A 17,297-nucleotide genomic window follows, 5' to 3' on the forward strand; every position below is an offset into this window, starting at 1 on the left:
AGGGGGAGGTGTTTGTGAGTTTCCTGCATTGTGCAGGGGGTTGGACGAGATGACCCTAGAGGTACCTTCTAACTCTAGGATTCCTGACCGTGGGAGCGGTTCCTCAGTGGAACAGGCTTCCTCCTCGGGAGTTGGTGGGCTCTCCTTCCTTGGAGGTTTTTCAACAGAGGCTAGATGGCCATCTGACAGTGAAGAAGATCCTGTGAATTTAGGGGGAGGTGTTTGTGAGTTTCCTGGATGGTGCAGGGGGTTGAACTAGATGACCCTAAAGGTCCCTTCAACTCTATGATTCTATAAGGAAGAAATAGTACGGGGTACAGATTAATAGAATGAAGGTTTTAGTATGAATTCAAACCCTTCCTCCTCAGATGGAGGTCTCTTTTGATGATAGCCAGATCCGAAAGACCACTTTCTCCTTTTATAATCAATGAGTCCTCCCAGGGTCTCCACTTCCTGTGACTCAAGGTATAACCCCTTCCTTCCTCTTTTTCCCTGCAGCTGGCCTTGCGTGGCGCTCCAGGACCAATGGGATACACTGGCCGTTCTGGGATCTTGGTGGGTATGAGCAGTGTGTGGGGGGTCTCTCCATTACATCTTCTGGGGCTCCAATAGGGGGGACATGTCTACACGCAGCAGAAACTTTGACGTATGTGGGGGGAAAGGGTCTGCGTGTGTTTGTGTGTGTCTGAACCCTTATCAGATAGTTTTCCGCCGTCTTAGAAATGAGAACATGAAAACATAAGAGAAGCCATGTTGAATCAGGCCAACGGCCCATCCAGTCCAACACTCTGTGTCACATAAGAACATAAGAGAAGCCATGTTGGATCAGGCCAATGGCCCCTCCAGTCCAACACTCTGTGTCACATAAGAACATAAGAGAAGCCCTGTTGGATCAGGCCAGTGGCCCATCCAGTCCTACACTCTGTGTCACATAAGAACATAAGTGAAGCCATGTTGGATCAGGCCAATGGCCCCTCCAGTCCAACACTCTGTGTCACATAAGAACATAAGAGAAGCCCTGTTGGATCATGCCAGTGGCCCATCCAGTCCAACACTCTGTGTCACATAAGAGAAGCCATGTTGGATCAGGCCAATGGCCCCTCCAGTCCAACACTCTGTGTCACATAAGAGAAGCCATGTTGGATCAGGCCAGTGGCCCATCCAGTCCAACACTCTGTGGCACATAAGAACATAAGAGAAGCCATGTTGGATCAGGCCAATGGCTCCTCCAGTCCAACACTCTGTGTCACATGAAAACATAAGAGAAGCCATGTTGAATCAGGCCAACGGCCCATCCAGTCCAACACTCTGTGTCACATAAGAGAAGTCATGTTGGATCAGGCCAACGGCCCATCCAGTCCAACACTCTGTGTCACATAAGAACATAAGAGAAGCCATGTTGAATCAGGCCAGTGGCCCATCCAGTCCAACACTCTGTGTCACATAAGAACATAAGAGAAGCCCTGTTGGATCAGGCCAGTGGCCCATCCAGTCCAACACTCTGTGTCACATAAGAACATAAGAGAAGCCATGTTGGATCAGGCCAGTGGCCCATCCAGTCCAACACTCTGTGTCACATAAGAACATAAGAGAAGCCCTGTTGGATCAGGCCAATGGCCCCTCCAGTCCAACACTCTGTGTCACATAAGAACATAAGAGAAGCCATGTTGGATCAAGCCAATGGCCCATCCAGTCCAACACTCTGTGTCACATAAGAACATAAGAGAAGCCCTGTTGGATCAGGCCAATGGCCCATCCAATCCAACACTCTGTGTCACATAAGAACATAAGAGAAGCCCTGTTGGATCAGGCCAGTGGCCCCTCCAGTCCAACACTCTGTTTCACATAAGAACATAAGAGAAGCCATGTTGGATCAGGCCAATGGCCCCTCCAGTCCAACACTCTGTGTCACATAAGAACATAAGAGAAGCCATGTTGGATCAAGCCAATGACCCATCCAGTCCAACACTCTGTGTCACATAAGAACATAAGAGAAGCCATGTTGGATCAGGCCAATGGCCCATCCAGTCCAACACTCTGTGTCACATAAGAACATAAGAGAAGCCCTGTTGGATCAGGCCAATGGCCCATCCAGTCCAACACTCTGTGTCACGTAAGAACATAAGAGAAGCCATGCTGGATCAGGCCAGTGGCCCCTCCAGTCCAAAACTCTGAGTCACATAAGAACATGAGAGAAGCCCTGTTGGATCAGGCCAGTGGCCCCTCCAGTCCAACACTCTGTGTCACACAGTGGATAATACATGTGTGTGTCTATATATATATATATAGACACACACACTCACACACATATATATACACTGTGGCTAATAGCCACTGATGGACCTCTGCTCCAGATGCTTATCCAATCCCCTCTTGAAGCTGGCTAAGCTTGTAGCCGCCACCACCTCCTGTCGCAGTGAATCCCACATGTTAATCCCCCTTTGGGTGAAGGACTTCCTTTGATCTGTTTTAACCCGACTGCTCAGCAATTTCATCGTTGGGAGCCCTCAACAGCCGCCGGACTAACTGCCGCTCCTTCTGCATACCAGCGCAGCTGTACGGAATGAGCCAGATTCAGCCCCCAAAGCGTTGCCCCCGGACTGCCAAATACGGCCACGGTGTGGAGCATGCCCAGATGTTGCCTGGTCCAGGCAGCCCGGCTTTCTCTCCCCTTCCTCTGGGCATGCTCGGAGCAGTTGCCTTGGCGTGCAGAAGGAGCTGAGCGTTCCTCACATGACTCTACTTTGGCGTGAGGGTAAAGCTGGGTTCCTTGCCTTCCATGGCTTTCTCCACGGAAACGCCAATTTGCCGGTGAAGGCGCACGAAAAACCCAGCTCCAAGGAGAAAGCGAGCGGGGCGGGCACCGTGGGCAAAGCCCTCTCCCCAGGTTTATGCATCACCGGCCGGACCAGAAGTGCCGTTGATGGGAACGTTCAAGCTCTCCCCCGATCCTTATTTCCCTGGCTTCCGATCCCTGCCTTCTATTGCCAGGACCGGCTTCTAGCATCTCAGGCAGGTGAGACAGCTGGTTCCCTTCCTTGAGCGCGGCGACCTGGCAACTGCGATCCACGCTACGGTCACCTTGAGATTGGACTACTTCAATGCCCTCTACGTGGGGCTGCCCTTGTCCTGAATCCGGAAACTGCAGCTGGGGCAGAATGTGGCGACCAGTCTGCTGGTGCCGGTTATCCCCTTTAAAGCGCTATATGGCCGAGGACCTGCCTACTTTTGGGACCCTCTCTCCCCACATGTCCCCCCAGAGGCTACTTCGATCGGGATCTCAACATCTCTTATCATCTTCTGGCTGAGGGAGGCAAGACTTAACAGAGAGGTGACAGAGCCTTCTCTACTGCTGCCCCCTTCTGGTGGGACCAACTGAGGGAGGAAAGATTGAAGACTAGGGAAAGAGCCTTCTCCATCGCTGCCCCCCCACATTGGTGCCCCCCAACTGCTCAAGGAGATTAGAGCCTTGTGGGACCTTGCTCAGTTCTGCCAGGCCTGCAAGAGGACATTATTTCGGTTAGCCTTTAACTGGAACTGCTGATATGCAGAGTGTTTAAGCTGCGGTCCTAAGCTCTGCTCATGACCTGAGTTCGATCCCCGGCGGAAGCTGGGTTTTCAGGTCGCCGGCTCGAGGTTGACTCAGCCTTCCATCCTTCCGAGGTCCGTAATATGAGTCCCCAGCTTGCTGGGGGGGGGGGAGTGTAGATGACTGGGGAAGGCAATGGCAAACCACCCCGTGAAAACGTTGTGAAAGCAACGTCCCCCAGAGTCAGAAATGACTGGTGCTTGCACAGGGGACTACCTTTACCTTTAAGAAAACTGCAAGAGCCCCATGGCGCAGAGTGGTAAAGCTGCAGTACTGCAGACGGAGCCCTCTGCTCACGACCTGAGTTCGATCCCAGTGGAAGCTGGTTCAGATTGCCGGCTCCAGGTTGTGTGTGTGTATATATATATACACACATACACACCCACACACACATACATACATACATACATATACACAACCGCACATCCACACACACATACATACATAATACTGTGGCTAATAGCCACTGATGGACCTCTGCTCCATATTTTTATCCAGTCCCCTCTTGAAGGGGTTTTTATGTATTTTATTGTATAATTTTATGTATTTTAAATTTATGTATTTTATTGTATAATTTTAATCATATTTAAATTGACCTCTGTTAGCTTCTATTGTTGTAAGCCGCCCTGAGCCCACCTCGGTGGGGTAGGGCGGGATATAAATCGAATAAAGTAAAGTAAAGTAAAGTGAAGCTGCCTATGCTTGCAGCCGCCACCACCTCCTGTGGCAGTGAATTCCACATCCTTCCGAAGTCGGTCAAATGAGTCCCCAGCTTGCTGAGGGGGAAAGTGCAGAGGACTGGGGAAGGCAATGAACGGCAAACCTTCCCGTCAAAAGTCTGCCATGAAAACGTTGTGAAAGCAACGTCACCCCAGAGTCCTAAACGACTGGTGCTTGCACAGGGGACCTTTCCTTTTCCTAAGACTACTGAACGCCATCTGTAATCCAAATGGCGATGAGCACCGAATTGTTTGACATTGTTTGACGGTTTCATTAATGTTCATTTCGGTTGTTACTGCGATTTTATTGCGTACTGCTTTGGCGGGGAGGGCAGGGCACAAATCTAAGAAGCTAACTAACTGACAGAGGTCACTAACTAACTAACACAACAGAGGTGTGTTTCGTCTTCCAGGGTCCACCCGGCAACCCCGGCTTAAAGGGTGAGCCTGGAGACTTCGGGCCCCAGGTAAGAGGACCCTCGACCACAGCGACGAACCTCCCACCCTGGCCCCGGGCTTTGTCTTTTCTGCCCTGGTCTTTGACACATCTCCCCAACCCAGAACTTCTCCTTCCATCTCCACCACTCTCTCCGGAGCCCGTTGCAGCCTCCAGGTGTAACTGAGAAGGAGGGACGCGGCTCCTTTGGACAGCCACAAGGCCTTCGGGCCTGCGTCACTGTCCACGCGAGTCCACCTCCTGTGACCCCCGTGCCACCGCTAAAACGGCAGGCGACTGGAGTGGAAGCCGCAGCGTAAGTCTCTGTCGTCTGTCTCCCTTTCTCTCTCTAGGGCCCGCGGGGGCCTTCGGGGCTGACTGGCCCGCCAGGGAAAGCAGGCCGCCGGGTAAGTCACTGGGGGGGGACGGAGGGCTGTGTGCGGAGAGCAGGCCTGAGGCCCAGGAGATGGGCCAGTTTGGTGTAATGGTGAAGTGGGCGGACTCTTATCTGGGAGAACCAGGTTTGATTCCGCGCTCCTCCACTTACAGCTGCTGGAATGGCTTTGGGTCAGCCATAGCTGTCTCAGGAGTTGTCCTTGAAAGGGCAGCTTCCAGGAGAGCCCTCTCAGCCCCACCCACCTCACAGGGTGTCTGTTGTGGGGGGAGAAGATATAGGAGATTGTAGGCCACTCTGAGCCTCTGTCCTTGTAAGGGCAGCTTTTGGGAGATCTCTCTCAGCCCCACCCACCTCACAGGGTGTCTGTTGTTGGGGAGGAAGGGAAAGGAGATTGTGAGCCGCTCTGAGACTCTGTCCTTGAAAGGGCAGCTGCTGGCAGAGCCCTCTCAGCCCCACCCACCTCACAGGGTGTCTGTTGTGGGGGAGGAAGGGAAAGGAGATTGTGAGCCGCTCTGAGACTCTTCGGAGTGGAGGGCAGGATATAAATCCAATATCTTCATCTACCTCACAGGGTGTCTGTTGTGGGGGAGGAAGGGAAAGGAGATTGTGAGCCACTCTGAGACTCTTCAGAGTGGAGGGCGGGATATAAATCCAATATCTTCTTCTTCTCATGCCTTCTCTCGGTGTGCTCTCCCCTCCCCAGGGTCGAGCTGGAGCTGACGGGGCCCGGGGCATGCCTGGAGAAAATGGGGTCAAGGTAAGGCAGCATCTCCCCCACCGGGGAGCCCCAAATCCCTTTCTGAGCTCTTCTTCGCGGCTCCCACACCAAGACGTCAAGGGGCAGAGAGTGAGGAGGGCGGGCACCCTTTCCCTGGTCTCAAGGTTTTCTCTCTGCAGGGCGACCGTGGTTTTGACGGACTCCCGGGCCTGCCAGGGGAAAAGGGACATCGGGTAAGTGGGGCAGGAAGGTTGGGGAGGGAGGGCAAACCACAATGACCCCATCTTCGTAGCCCTTCTACCTTTTCCCCCCAGCAGCTGCCTGACAGCGTCTTTGGCACCCTGCACTACACCTGTGTGTGAACTAACTCACCTTCAATGCTCTGTGAACAAATGCTGTCTGCTGCCCCCCAATGGCGTCCGAATGCTACAACGCCTGACTCCCCTCACGTCAATGCCCCCCCCCTTCATTTCTGCAGAGCCTCCTCATCTTCCTTCCCACCCCCCACCCCCCGGGGACATATTTTCCATTTCTGTCTCCAATTCTGCACTACAGACTCTGGCTGGTTTTCACGGTCATTTCTTAGAAAGCCAGTTTGGTGTAGTGGTTAAGTGCACAGACTATTACCTGGGAGAACGGGGTATGATTCCCCACTCCTCCACTTGCAGCTGCTGGAATGGCCTTGGATCAGCCAGAGCTCTCTTATCTGGGAGAACGGGGTTTGATTCCCCACTCCTCCACTTGCAGCTGCTGGAATGGCCTTGGGTCAGCCATAGCTCTTTTATCTGGGAGAACCGGGTTTGATTCCCCACTCCTCCACTTGCAGCTGCTGGAATGGCCTTGGGTCAGCCATAGCTCTCTTATCTGGAAGAACCGGGTTTGATTCCCCACTCCTTCACTTGCAGCTGCTGGAATGGCCTTGGGTCAGCCATAGCTCTCTTATTTGGGAGAACCGGGTTTGATTCCCCACTCCTCCACTTGCAGCTGCTGGAACGGCCTTGGGTCAGCCAGAGCTCTCGCAGAGCTGTCCTTGAATGGGCAGCTGCTGTGAGAGCTCTCACAGCCCCACCCACCACACAGAGTGTTTCTTGTGGGGGGAGAAGATATAGGAGATTGTAAGCCACCCTGAGTCTCTGATTCAGAGAGAAGGGCGGGGTATAAATCTGCAGTCTTCTTCTTTTTAGAAAAAGAGGTGCCAGAGCTCATTAGCACACCTCGCAGAGCTCCTCTGCATATGCCATACGCCCCTGACATCAGGTGTACAAATTATATCAGCTCAGCATCTTCCTTAAAATGCTTCTTGAATTACAGCTGTAATTTACAAAACCTTATTCCCATCATAAAAAAGAGCCCCATGGCACAGAGTGGTAAAACTGCAGTACTGCACTCGGAGCCCTCTGCTTACGACCTGAGTTCAATCCCAACGGAAGCTGGTTCAGGTCGCCGCCTCCAGGTTGACTCAGCCTTCCATCCTTCCGAGGTCGGTAAAATGAGTCCCCAGCTTACTGGGGGGAAAGTGCAGAGGACTGGGGAAGGCAATGGTAAAAAGTCTGCCGTGAAAACATTGTGAAAGCAACGTCACCCCAGAGTCGGAAACGATAGGTACTTGCACAGGGGTCTACCTTTACCTTTTTTATTCCCATCATACTTTTAAAACTAGTTTCTCCTCTGTGGCCACAGTGCTAGGATGAAAATGTCCATATGTCTGCTTCAAATGTTTTGACTATTTTCCCATTTTTCGTTGGGGGGAAATATTAGAAAGTGTGTCAAATCTTAAGAGTCAGGCTCATGGTTTTGTTTCTCTCCTCCTCCACACCAGGGTGACTCCGGTGCGCAAGGGCTTCCTGGGCCCCATGGCGAAGACGGCGAGAGGGTCAGTACTGGTGGCGGAAAATGGAACGGAGGGAGTGGGGTGGGATCTGTGTGCGAAACCAGCCCAGTTCAGCAAGTCCTGGACACTCCAGTCTAGTGGCTGTGTTGCCCCACACACCCTCAGCCTAGCCTACCTCACAGGGTCGTTGTGAGTGCACAACGAGAAAAGTCCCAGAGGGCAGTTGTGTTGATCTAGCCAGTTTGGTGTAGTGGTCAAGTGTGCGGACTCTTATCTGGGAGAACCGGGTTTGATTCCCCACTCTTCCACTTGCACCTGCTAGCATGGCCTTGGGTCAGCCATAGCTCTGGCAGAGGTTGTCCTTGAAAGGGCAGCTGCTGTGAGAGCCCTCTCCAGCCCCACCCACCTCACAGGGTGTCTGTTGTGGGGGAGGAAGGGAAAGGAGATTGTGAGCCGCTCTGAGACTCTCCGGAGTGGAGGGCGGGATATAAATCCAATATCTTCATCTACCTCACAGGGTGTCTGTTGTGGGGGAGGAAGGGAAAGGAGATTGTGAGCCACTCTGAGACTCTCCGGAGTGGAGGGCGGGATATAAATCCAATATCTTCATCAACCTCACAGGGTGTCTGTTGTGGGGGGAGGAAGGGAAAGGAGATTGTGAGCCGCTCTGAGACTCTTCGGAGTGGAGGGCGGGATATAAATCCAATATCTTCTTCTTCTTCTTTGGTGGATCGGCTCGATCAGAGCCCACGAGTGCCTCAGAGACCAACAAAATACTCGCCAAAAATAAAATAAAATTGAGAAGTGGGAGGAAATGTTTAAGCCCATTTGGATCCCCTTTAGGTAGAAATTGCGGCCCCGTGGCGCAGAGTGGTAAAGCAGCAGTACTGCAGTACTGTGATCTGAGCTCTCTGCTCACGACCTGAGTTCAATCCCAGCGGAAGCTAGTTCAGGTAACCAGCCCAAGGTTGACTCAGCCTTCCATCCTTCCGGGGTCGGTCAAATTTGTACCCAGCTTGCTGGAGGGAAAGACTGGGGAAGGCAATGGCAAAGCACCCCATCAGAAGTCTGCCGTGAAAACATTGTGAAAGCAACGTCACCCCAGAGTTGGAAACGACTGGTGCTTGCACAGGGGACCTTTCCTTTCCTTTTGTAGAAAAGCGAGATACGAATAAGCTGAAATTAAATACAATAAGAAATTCCGTGTGCTGGAAAAGAGTGTCGAAATTCAGCAGCCAACCCCAGGGTCATCAGGTTCTGCCAAGTATCGAGAAATTAGTAGCTGATCTTGCTTGCTCGTGGGGATTCATTCAGCTCGCCCTATTCACAGATGGGAGGAAAGAGGGACCAAGCCTCACCCGGCCCACTCATGAGGCTTCCTTATTCTTCCCACAGTCCTGAGAACGAGACGTTCCCGTGTTCCTCTCAAAGCCCTAAAACTGAGGTCCTCAGGATGAGAAGCACCTATCATGACTCCGGGGGGGTGGTCTTACTGTGCTGCCACCACTCTGGGTTAAAGGTTCCCCTCGAGAAGGCCTAGAGACGCCCCCCTCCCAAACCCTTCAAGCCTCCTGTAGCTTAGGCCAAATAGGTGCGAGGACCAGGCAGAGTGAGCAACAAAAAGGTTCATTTCAGTGCAATAAAAATTAACTCTCTTATCTGGGAGAACCGGGTTTGAGTCCCCCCTCCTCCGCTTGCAGCTGCTGGAATAGCCTTGGGTCAGCCAGAGCTCCCTTATCTGGGAGAACTGGGTTTGATTCCACACTCCTCCACTTGCACCTGCTGGAATGGCCTCGGGTCAGCCAGAGCTCTCTTATCTGGGAGAACCGGGTTTGATCCCCCACTCCTCCACTTGCAGCTGCTGGAATGGCCGTGGGTCAGCCAGAGCTCTCTTATCTGGGAGAACAGGGTTTGATTCCCCACTCCTCCACTTGCACCTGCTGGAATGGCCTCGGGTCAGCCAGAGCTCTCTTATCTGGGAGAACCGGGTTTGATCCCCCACTCCTCCACTTGCAGCTGCTGGAATGGCCGTGGGTCAGCCAGAGCTCTCTTATCTGGGAGAACAGGGTTTGATTCCCCACTCCTCCACTTGCACCTGCTGGGATGGCCTTGGGTCAGCCAGAGCTCTCTTATCTGGGAGAACCGGGTTTGATTCCCCCCTCCTCCACTTGCACCTGCTGGAATGGCCTTGGGTCAGCCAGAGCTCTCTTATCTGGGAGAACCGGGTTTGATCCCCCACTCCTCCACTTGCAGCTGCTGGAATGGCCGTGGGTCAGCCAGAGCTCTCTTATCTGGGAGAACAGGGTTTGATTCCCCACTCCTCCACTTGCACCTGCTGGGATGGCCTTGGGTCAGCCATAGCTCTGGCAGAGGTTGTCCTTGAAAGGACAGCTGCTGTAAGAGCCCTCTCAGTCCCACCCACCTCACAGGGTGTCTGTTGTGGGGGAGGAAGGGAAAGGAGATTGTAGGCCACTCTGAGTCTCTGTCCTTGAAAGGGCAGCTGCTGTAAGAGCCCTCTCAGCCCCACCGACCTCACAGGGTGTCTGTTGTGGGGGAGGAAGGGAAAGGAGATTGTGAGCTCTGAGACTCTTTGGAGTGGAGGGCGGGTTATAAATCCAATATTTTCTTCCTCCTCCTCTTCTTCTTCTTCTTCTTCTTCTTCTTCTTCTTCTTCTTCTTCTTCTTCTTCTTCTTCTTCTTCTTCTTCTTCTTCTTCTTCTTCTTCTTCTTCTTCTTCTTCTTCTTCTTCTTCTTCTTCTTCTTCTTCTGTCAGACCTGGGGCTACTCACCTTACCTCACAGGGTGAGGATCTCTCCCTGGCAGCAGCCCTTCCTCCTAGGAAAAGAACCCCCGCTTTCTGGGCTTGGCCTTTATATATTCTCTTCCCAGGCCCCACCTGGGCCTGTTTCCCTCCAAACTTCTTGCTACCCAATCAGAGGGGATCCTGAGCGATGTAGGCTTTTCCCAGTAACTCCCAAGCAGGCTTCCCTGGGGCCTGCAGGCCTCGCTAGGCCCAGCATCATGACAGTACCTCAGCAGGGTCTCTGGCCCAATTAAATGGGGCAGCTATTGTGAGGGGGGCACCTCTCTGAGCTGAATCCCCCCCCCCCGCCCCCGGCCCACAACAGACTATCCCCCGTGTGACGCTGAGATTCTTTCTTTTCCTGTAGGGAGACGATGGAGACGTGGGGCCACGTGGGCTTCCTGGAGAACCGGTAGGTGCCGCCCTGCCCTTGGCTCCTGCAAAGGATTCTGGGAAAGATGGCGCAGCTAAGGACTCCGCAAAGACCTTGGTGCTGCGCTTGTGTAGCCCAGGCTTCTGAAACGTCGAAGGAAGGGGGTCCTGGATTCTCAAACAGCACACAAGGGGAGCAACTGGACCATGCAATGCCCCCCCTCTTTTTTTTTTCTACAGAGGACTATTTCAGCCCTGTGAACCCTGAGCAGGGGTGATTTTGTAGAAAGATAGGTGGTGGAGCTCAGTAATCACTCACTAGCATATGCCGCCCCCAATGCTTCCTCTAAGTTGCAGAGTCTTGTGAGCAAAAAATTCTACTTTGTGAGCTCCTGGCAGTAAAGTGGTGAGCTCCTGCATCAATGAATGTGCCCTGGGGTCATCCTTTAGGGTTGCCAATCCCCAGGTGGGGGCAGGGGATCCCCCGGTTTGGAGGCCCTCCCCCCCGCTTCAGGGTCGTCAGAAAGCGGGGGGAGGGGAGGGAAATGTCTGCTGGGAACTCTGTCATTCCCTATGGAGATTTATTCCCACAGAAAATCAACGAGAATTGATCCACGGGTATCTGGGGCTCTGGGGGGGCTGTTTTTTGGGGTAGAGGCACCAAATTTTCAGTATAGCATCTAGTGCCTCTCCCCAAAATACCCCCCCAATTTTCAAAAGGATTGGACCAGGGCGTCCAATTCTATGAGCCCCAAAAGAAGGTGCCCCTATCCTTCATTATTTCCTATGGAAGGAAGGCATTGAAAAGGTGTGCCGTCCCTTTAAATGTGATGGCCAGAACTCCCTTTGGAATTCAATTATGCCTGTCACAGCCTTGAGCTTTGCTCCACCCCTAATGTCTCCTGGCTCCACCCCCAAAGTCCCCAGATATTTCTTGAATTGGACTTGGCAACCCTATCATCCTTCCTGAGCTAAGACAAAAATGTGTGAGCCGGAGGCTGAAAATCTGTGAGCCAGCTCACACTAACTCAGCCTACAGGGAACACTGGCCGCCCCCCCCGCCAGCCAAAAGCAACCCGACGCAAGAAAGGAGAGCCCCCGGCGAGCGAGGCCTGCCTGGGCTGGCTAGAGATCCAGCCGTTCCAAGCAGGCCTCGCTCACCTGGGGCTCTACTCGGCCACTACCCCCCCAGTCAAGAGGCCAACAAGCCTCCTGCCACCCAAAATCACCTAAGTAGTGGAGAAAGGGTGGCAGGGGCTTCTCCAGGGGTTCGTGAGGGCTGCTGGGGGTGTGGCAAAGCCCCTGCTGGCTGGCTGGCTGCCCGCTCTCCTCATCCACGGATTGTTATGCAGCTGCATCTCCTGTTAAGTGCTAAAAACAGTATGCAGTTGGTGCTAGATGAGATGTTACTCATTCTCAAGACAACAGTTGTTCCAGGATGCTCCTACAGTCAACTGAAATTGTGCTTTGCTTCTTCGGCTCCAGATATCAGCCCTTTGCTGCCCCCGGGGCTTTGAGTGCCAAGAGAAGCTGGCAGCCCGGGGTGCCCAAAACTCATTGGGAAGCAATCTAGGAAATTATGTTGCTGGAGAGCAGAGCGACGCTGGGGGGAGGCACCCAGGGTGTGGAGAAGGACGACCGTGGGCCTCAAAAAGCCTGCCTTGCGGGGGGCGGGGGGACCTAGGGTTGCCCAGTCCAATTCAAGAAATATCTGGGGACTTTGGGGTGGAGCCAGGAAACTTTGGGGGTGGAGCCAGGAGACATTGGGGGTGGAGCCAAGATCAAGGCTGTGACAAGCATAATTGAACTCCAAAGGGTGTTCTGGCCATCACATTGAAAGGGACGGCACACCTTTTCAATTCTTTCCTTCCATAGGAAATAATGAAGGATAGGGACACCTTCTTTTGGGGCTCATAGAATTGGACCCCCTGGTCCAATCTTTTTGAAACTTGGGAGGTATTTTGGGGAGACGCACTAGATGCTATACTAAAAATTTGGTGCCTCTACCCCAAAAAACAGCCTCCCCAGAGCTCCAGATACCCTCAGATCAATATATATATATATATAATTTTTTGCCACTGTGTGACACAGAGTGTTGGACTGGATGGGCCATTGGCCTGATCTAACATGGCTTCTCTTATGTTCTCCATGATTTTCTATGGGAATAAATCTCCCTTGGAGGACAGCTCAGATCTGAGGTCTTGCAAGCCGGGCTCTCTGCCTTGCTTGGAATGAGCCAGATTCCAGGAGCACTGTGAAGGCTAACAACATTTGTGGCAGGTGGAGAAGCTTGCGGAAGTCACAGCTCACTTATTCTTTCAGTATGCCAGTTTGGTGTAGTGGTGAAGTGCATGGACTCTTATCTGGGAGAACCGGGATTGATTCGCCACTCCTCCACTTGCACCTGCTGGGATGGCCTTGGGTCAGCCATAGCTCTGGCAGAGCTGTCCTTGAAAGAGCAGCTGCTGGGAGAGCTCTCTTGGCCCCACCCACCTCACAGGGTGTCAGTTGTGGGGGAGGAAGGTAAAGGAGATTGTGAGCCGCTCTGAGACTCTTCGGAGTGGAGGGCAGGATATAAATCCAATATCTTCATCTACTTCACAGGGTGTCTGTTGTGGGGGAGGAAGGGAAAGGAGATTGTGAGCTGCTCTGAGACTCTTCGGAGTGGAGGGCAGGATATAAATCCAATATCTTCATCTACCTCACAGGGTGTCTGTTGTGGGAGAGGAAGGGAAAGGAGATTGTGAGCTGCTCTGAGACTCTTCGGAGTGGAGGGCGGGATATAAATCCAATATCTTCATCTACCTCACAGGGTGTCTGTTGTGGGGGGGTGGAAGGGAAAGGAGATTGTGAGCCGCTCTGAGACTCTTCGGAGTGGAGGGCGGGATATAAATCCAATATCTTCATCTACCTCACAGGGTGTGTGTATGGGGGAGGAAGGTAAAGGAGATGGTGAGCCGCTCTGAGACTCTTCGGAGTGGAGGGCGGGATATAAATCCAATATCTTCATCTACCTCACAGGGTGTGTATATGGGGGAGGAAGGTAAAGGAGATGGTGAGCCGCTCTGAGACTCTTCGGAGTGGAGGGCGGAATATAAATCCAATATCTTCATCTACCTCACAGGGTAACTGTTGTGGGGGAGGAAGGGAAAGGAGATTGTGAGCTGCTCTGAGACTCTGAGATTCAGAGTATAGGGCAGGATATAAATCCAGTTTCTTCTTTTTCTTGGTTGCAGCTGAGCTGCTATGCAAAGCGCTCTCTCAGGGTCCGCGTGGAGGAATTACTCCCATCCCTTTCGTACACCTTTACAGCTTAAAAGTGTTGGGGGAGGGGCATATGGGCAGGAACCCTTTCATTTTCTTCAGATCTGTATGATGATCTCGCATTTTAAAACTCGTCCTCTCAGCCTCTCCAGTAGGGTTCCTACAGCCCGCTCTTCTTTCTCCTGCCTCTTTACAGGGACCCCGTGGTTTGCTCGGACCGAAAGGGCCCCCCGGAATCGCAGGCCCCCCGGTAAGTCTTGGGGAAGGGATCTGCCGTCTCCCAGAGATGCAGCTCTCGAGTTCTGCCACTAATTGCCTCACCTCTCTGTCTATCCGTGTCTCGGCAGGGCGTGCGTGGAATGGATGGACCTCATGGATCGAAGGGGAACCTGGTGAGTATCTGTGTCACACGTGGCCATGCAGTACGGCTGCCAAGTTTCTCCCGCCCCTGAGGTTCCCAACCCGCCGGCCCACATAGGGTCAGCGGTGGGGATCCTCCCCCAACTTCGCCAACGCGATGATGTGACTCACAGTGATATCATCGCGCCGGCGACGAGGAGCTTCCAGGGAAACTCTATGGTTTTTTTCTCCCTAGACACTCTAGTAATTTGGGAGGGAAAACTCTATGGTATCAATTGTACCATAGAGTTTTCCCTCCCAAATTGCTAGAGTGTCTGACAAAACCATAGAGTTTTCTAAGGAAGCTCCTAGAGCAGCCACAAAGAAGCAAACTTGCGTGTACCTCTGGGCATGGGCAGAGTGCCCTTCCAGCACTGTTCCGTAGCCGCAACCCGACTTCTGAGATTAGAGCACGGTTTCCAGGGAGTTTGGCGCACCGGCAACTTCCCAGTTGGTGGGATGGGAGAAAAATATTTGTTTCCCCCGGAGGAACAGGGAGGTTCTCCTGACAGTTCCTTCCGTACATCAGGCCAGCAGGGCCAGTGGGGTGGTGGCCCCAGGCCCCTGGCTTTCACCCAAAACCCAACCTGGAGGAATTTAGGGGAGATAGAGGACAAAAGACTTCCCAGGCCCCATTTCTTCTGGCCTTAAAGATCTCCTTTTAAGCTGTCTTGTGTTGTTTGGTTGTTTCGCCTTAAGTGGCACAGGGAGCTGCCCGCGGAAGAGACCGCCAGCTTTGTGAGTTTAAACCTCTTCTTTTTTTCCCAACCAGGGGCCACAAGGAGAGCCGGGCCCTCCCGGCCAGCAGGGAACCCCAGGGACTCAGGTAAGTGGGGGCCTTGGAGGAAGGTGAGCCCCGCTGGGTCGGAAGGGTGGGGCACCTGGGCCCGTCTCCTGTTTCCCACAATGGCTGGCCAGATGCCTCCAAGGAGGCCCCCACAACTGGGGAATGGTGGTAGCAGCCCCCACCTGCCTTTTCATGGTCCCGAACATCTAGGGCAGGGGTGTCGAACTCATATGTTATGAGGGCCGGATCTGGCATAAATGAGACTTTGTCGGGCCGGACCGCGTTGGACCGGAACATATGTGTACCTAGGGTTGCCAATCCCCAGGTGGGGGCAGGGGATCCCCTGGTTTGGAGACCCTCCCCCCGCTTCAGGGTCGTCAGACAGTGGGGGGAGGGGAGGGAAATGTCTGCTGGGAACTCTATTATTCCCTAGGGAGATTTATTCCCATAGAAAATAATAGAGAATTGATCCGCGGGTATCTGGGGCTCTGGGGAGCTGTTTTTTGAGGTAGAGGCACCAAATTTTCAGTATAGCATCTAGTGCCTCCCCCCAAAATACCCCCCAAGTTTCAAAAAGATTGGACGAGGGGGTCCAATTCTATGAGCCTCAAAAGAAGGTGCCTGTATCCTTCATTATTTCCTATGGAAGGAAGGCATTGAAAAGGTGTGCCGTCCCTTTAAATGTGATGGCCAGAACTCCCTTTGGAGTTCAATTATGCTTGTCACAGCCTTCCTCCTGGCTCCACCCTCAAAGTCTCCTGGCTCCACCCCCAAAGTCCCCAGATATTTCTTAAATTGGACTTGGCAACCCTATGTGTACCTATTTAAGATTAAATAGCAAATATATAAACTTTACAAAGGACACACACAGAGACAAACACAATTAAAGATTTTTTTAAACAAAACTTAAAACATGCTTAAAACATTAGCACTCATGGGTCTTAAAGGTGCTTTCTTTGTATCTCTCCCATGGGATCCAGGGAACCGGGCAAAGGAAGCTCTGGCTCTTTCCTTCCTTCCCCAGGGGACTAGGAGGGGGATGAGCCTCAGCCAATAGAAGGAGGAGAGGCTTGGCTCAGTAGCTCTGCTGTGCGACTGTGATAGTCTGGCAAAGCAAGCTCTTACTCTCCCCCCTTTTCTCCCCAAGGGAGGAGGTTCAGCCAGTGAAGAAAACAGAGGTTTTGCTCTGTAGCTCCTGTGCGATTGAGCAAACCTCAAAGATCTTTTTAAAAACTTAAAACATGCTTAAAACATTAGCACTCATGGGTCTTAAAGGTGCTTTCTTTGTATCTCTCCCATGGGATCCAGGGAACCAGGCAAAGGAATCTCTGGCTCTTTCCTTCCTTCCCCAGGGGACCAGGAAGGGGAGGAGCCTCAGCCAATAGAAGGAAGAGAGGCTTGGCTCAGTAGCTCTGCTGTGCAACTGTGATAGCCTGGCAAAGCAAGCTCTTACTCCCCCCCCTTCCTCCCCAAGGGAGGAGTCTCAGTCGGTGAAGAAAATAGAGGCTTTGCTCTGTAGCTCCTGTGCGATTGAGCAAACCTGGCAAAGCAAGCTGTGATGCAGAAGGAAGCAAGGGAGAAGGAGAAGGAAGCAGATGACAGCCAGATCTTTGGGGGCCTGATTCGGCCCCCAAGCCAGATGTTTGACACTCTTGATCTAGGGTAACCAAGTCCAATTCAAGAAATGTTTGGGGATTTTGGGGGTGGAGCCAGGAGACTTTGGGGATGGGGCTGGAAGGCATTGAGGTTGGAACCAGGAGCCAGGTTGTGACAAGCACAACTGAACCCCAAAGGGAGTTTTGGTCATCATATTTAAAGGGACCGCACACCTTTTAAAATGCCTTCCCTCCATTGGAAATAATGAAGGATGGGGCAGCTTCTTTTGGAGCTCATAGAATTGGACCCCCTACTCCAATCTTTTTGAAACTTGGAGGGTGTTTGGAAGGGAGGCACTGGATGCTGTGCTGAAAATTTGGTGCCTC

At 52.6% G+C, this 17,297-nt stretch overlaps 1 protein-coding gene across 1 annotated transcript in view; it reads left to right on the plus strand.

The window, feature by feature from the left end:
* Positions 1–498: 498 nt before the first annotated feature.
* The window catches only part of LOC132590849 (collagen alpha-2(XI) chain-like), a gene marked incomplete at its 5' end in the record, with an annotated part of 95,169 nt that continues 78,370 nt past the window's right edge, over positions 499–17,297 (plus strand). The window contains 9 exon segments of the mRNA XM_060263781.1: positions 499–555; positions 4,722–4,775; positions 5,845–5,898; positions 6,039–6,092; positions 7,679–7,732; positions 10,861–10,905; positions 14,326–14,379; positions 14,477–14,521; positions 15,301–15,354. Coding sequence (XP_060119764.1) covers positions 499–555; positions 4,722–4,775; positions 5,845–5,898; positions 6,039–6,092; positions 7,679–7,732; positions 10,861–10,905; positions 14,326–14,379; positions 14,477–14,521; positions 15,301–15,354 — 471 coding nt within the window.

This window comes from Heteronotia binoei, unplaced genomic scaffold (assembly GCF_032191835.1).
Source record: "Heteronotia binoei isolate CCM8104 ecotype False Entrance Well unplaced genomic scaffold, APGP_CSIRO_Hbin_v1 ptg000878l, whole genome shotgun sequence".
Lineage (NCBI taxonomy): Eukaryota > Metazoa > Chordata > Lepidosauria > Squamata > Gekkonidae > Heteronotia > Heteronotia binoei.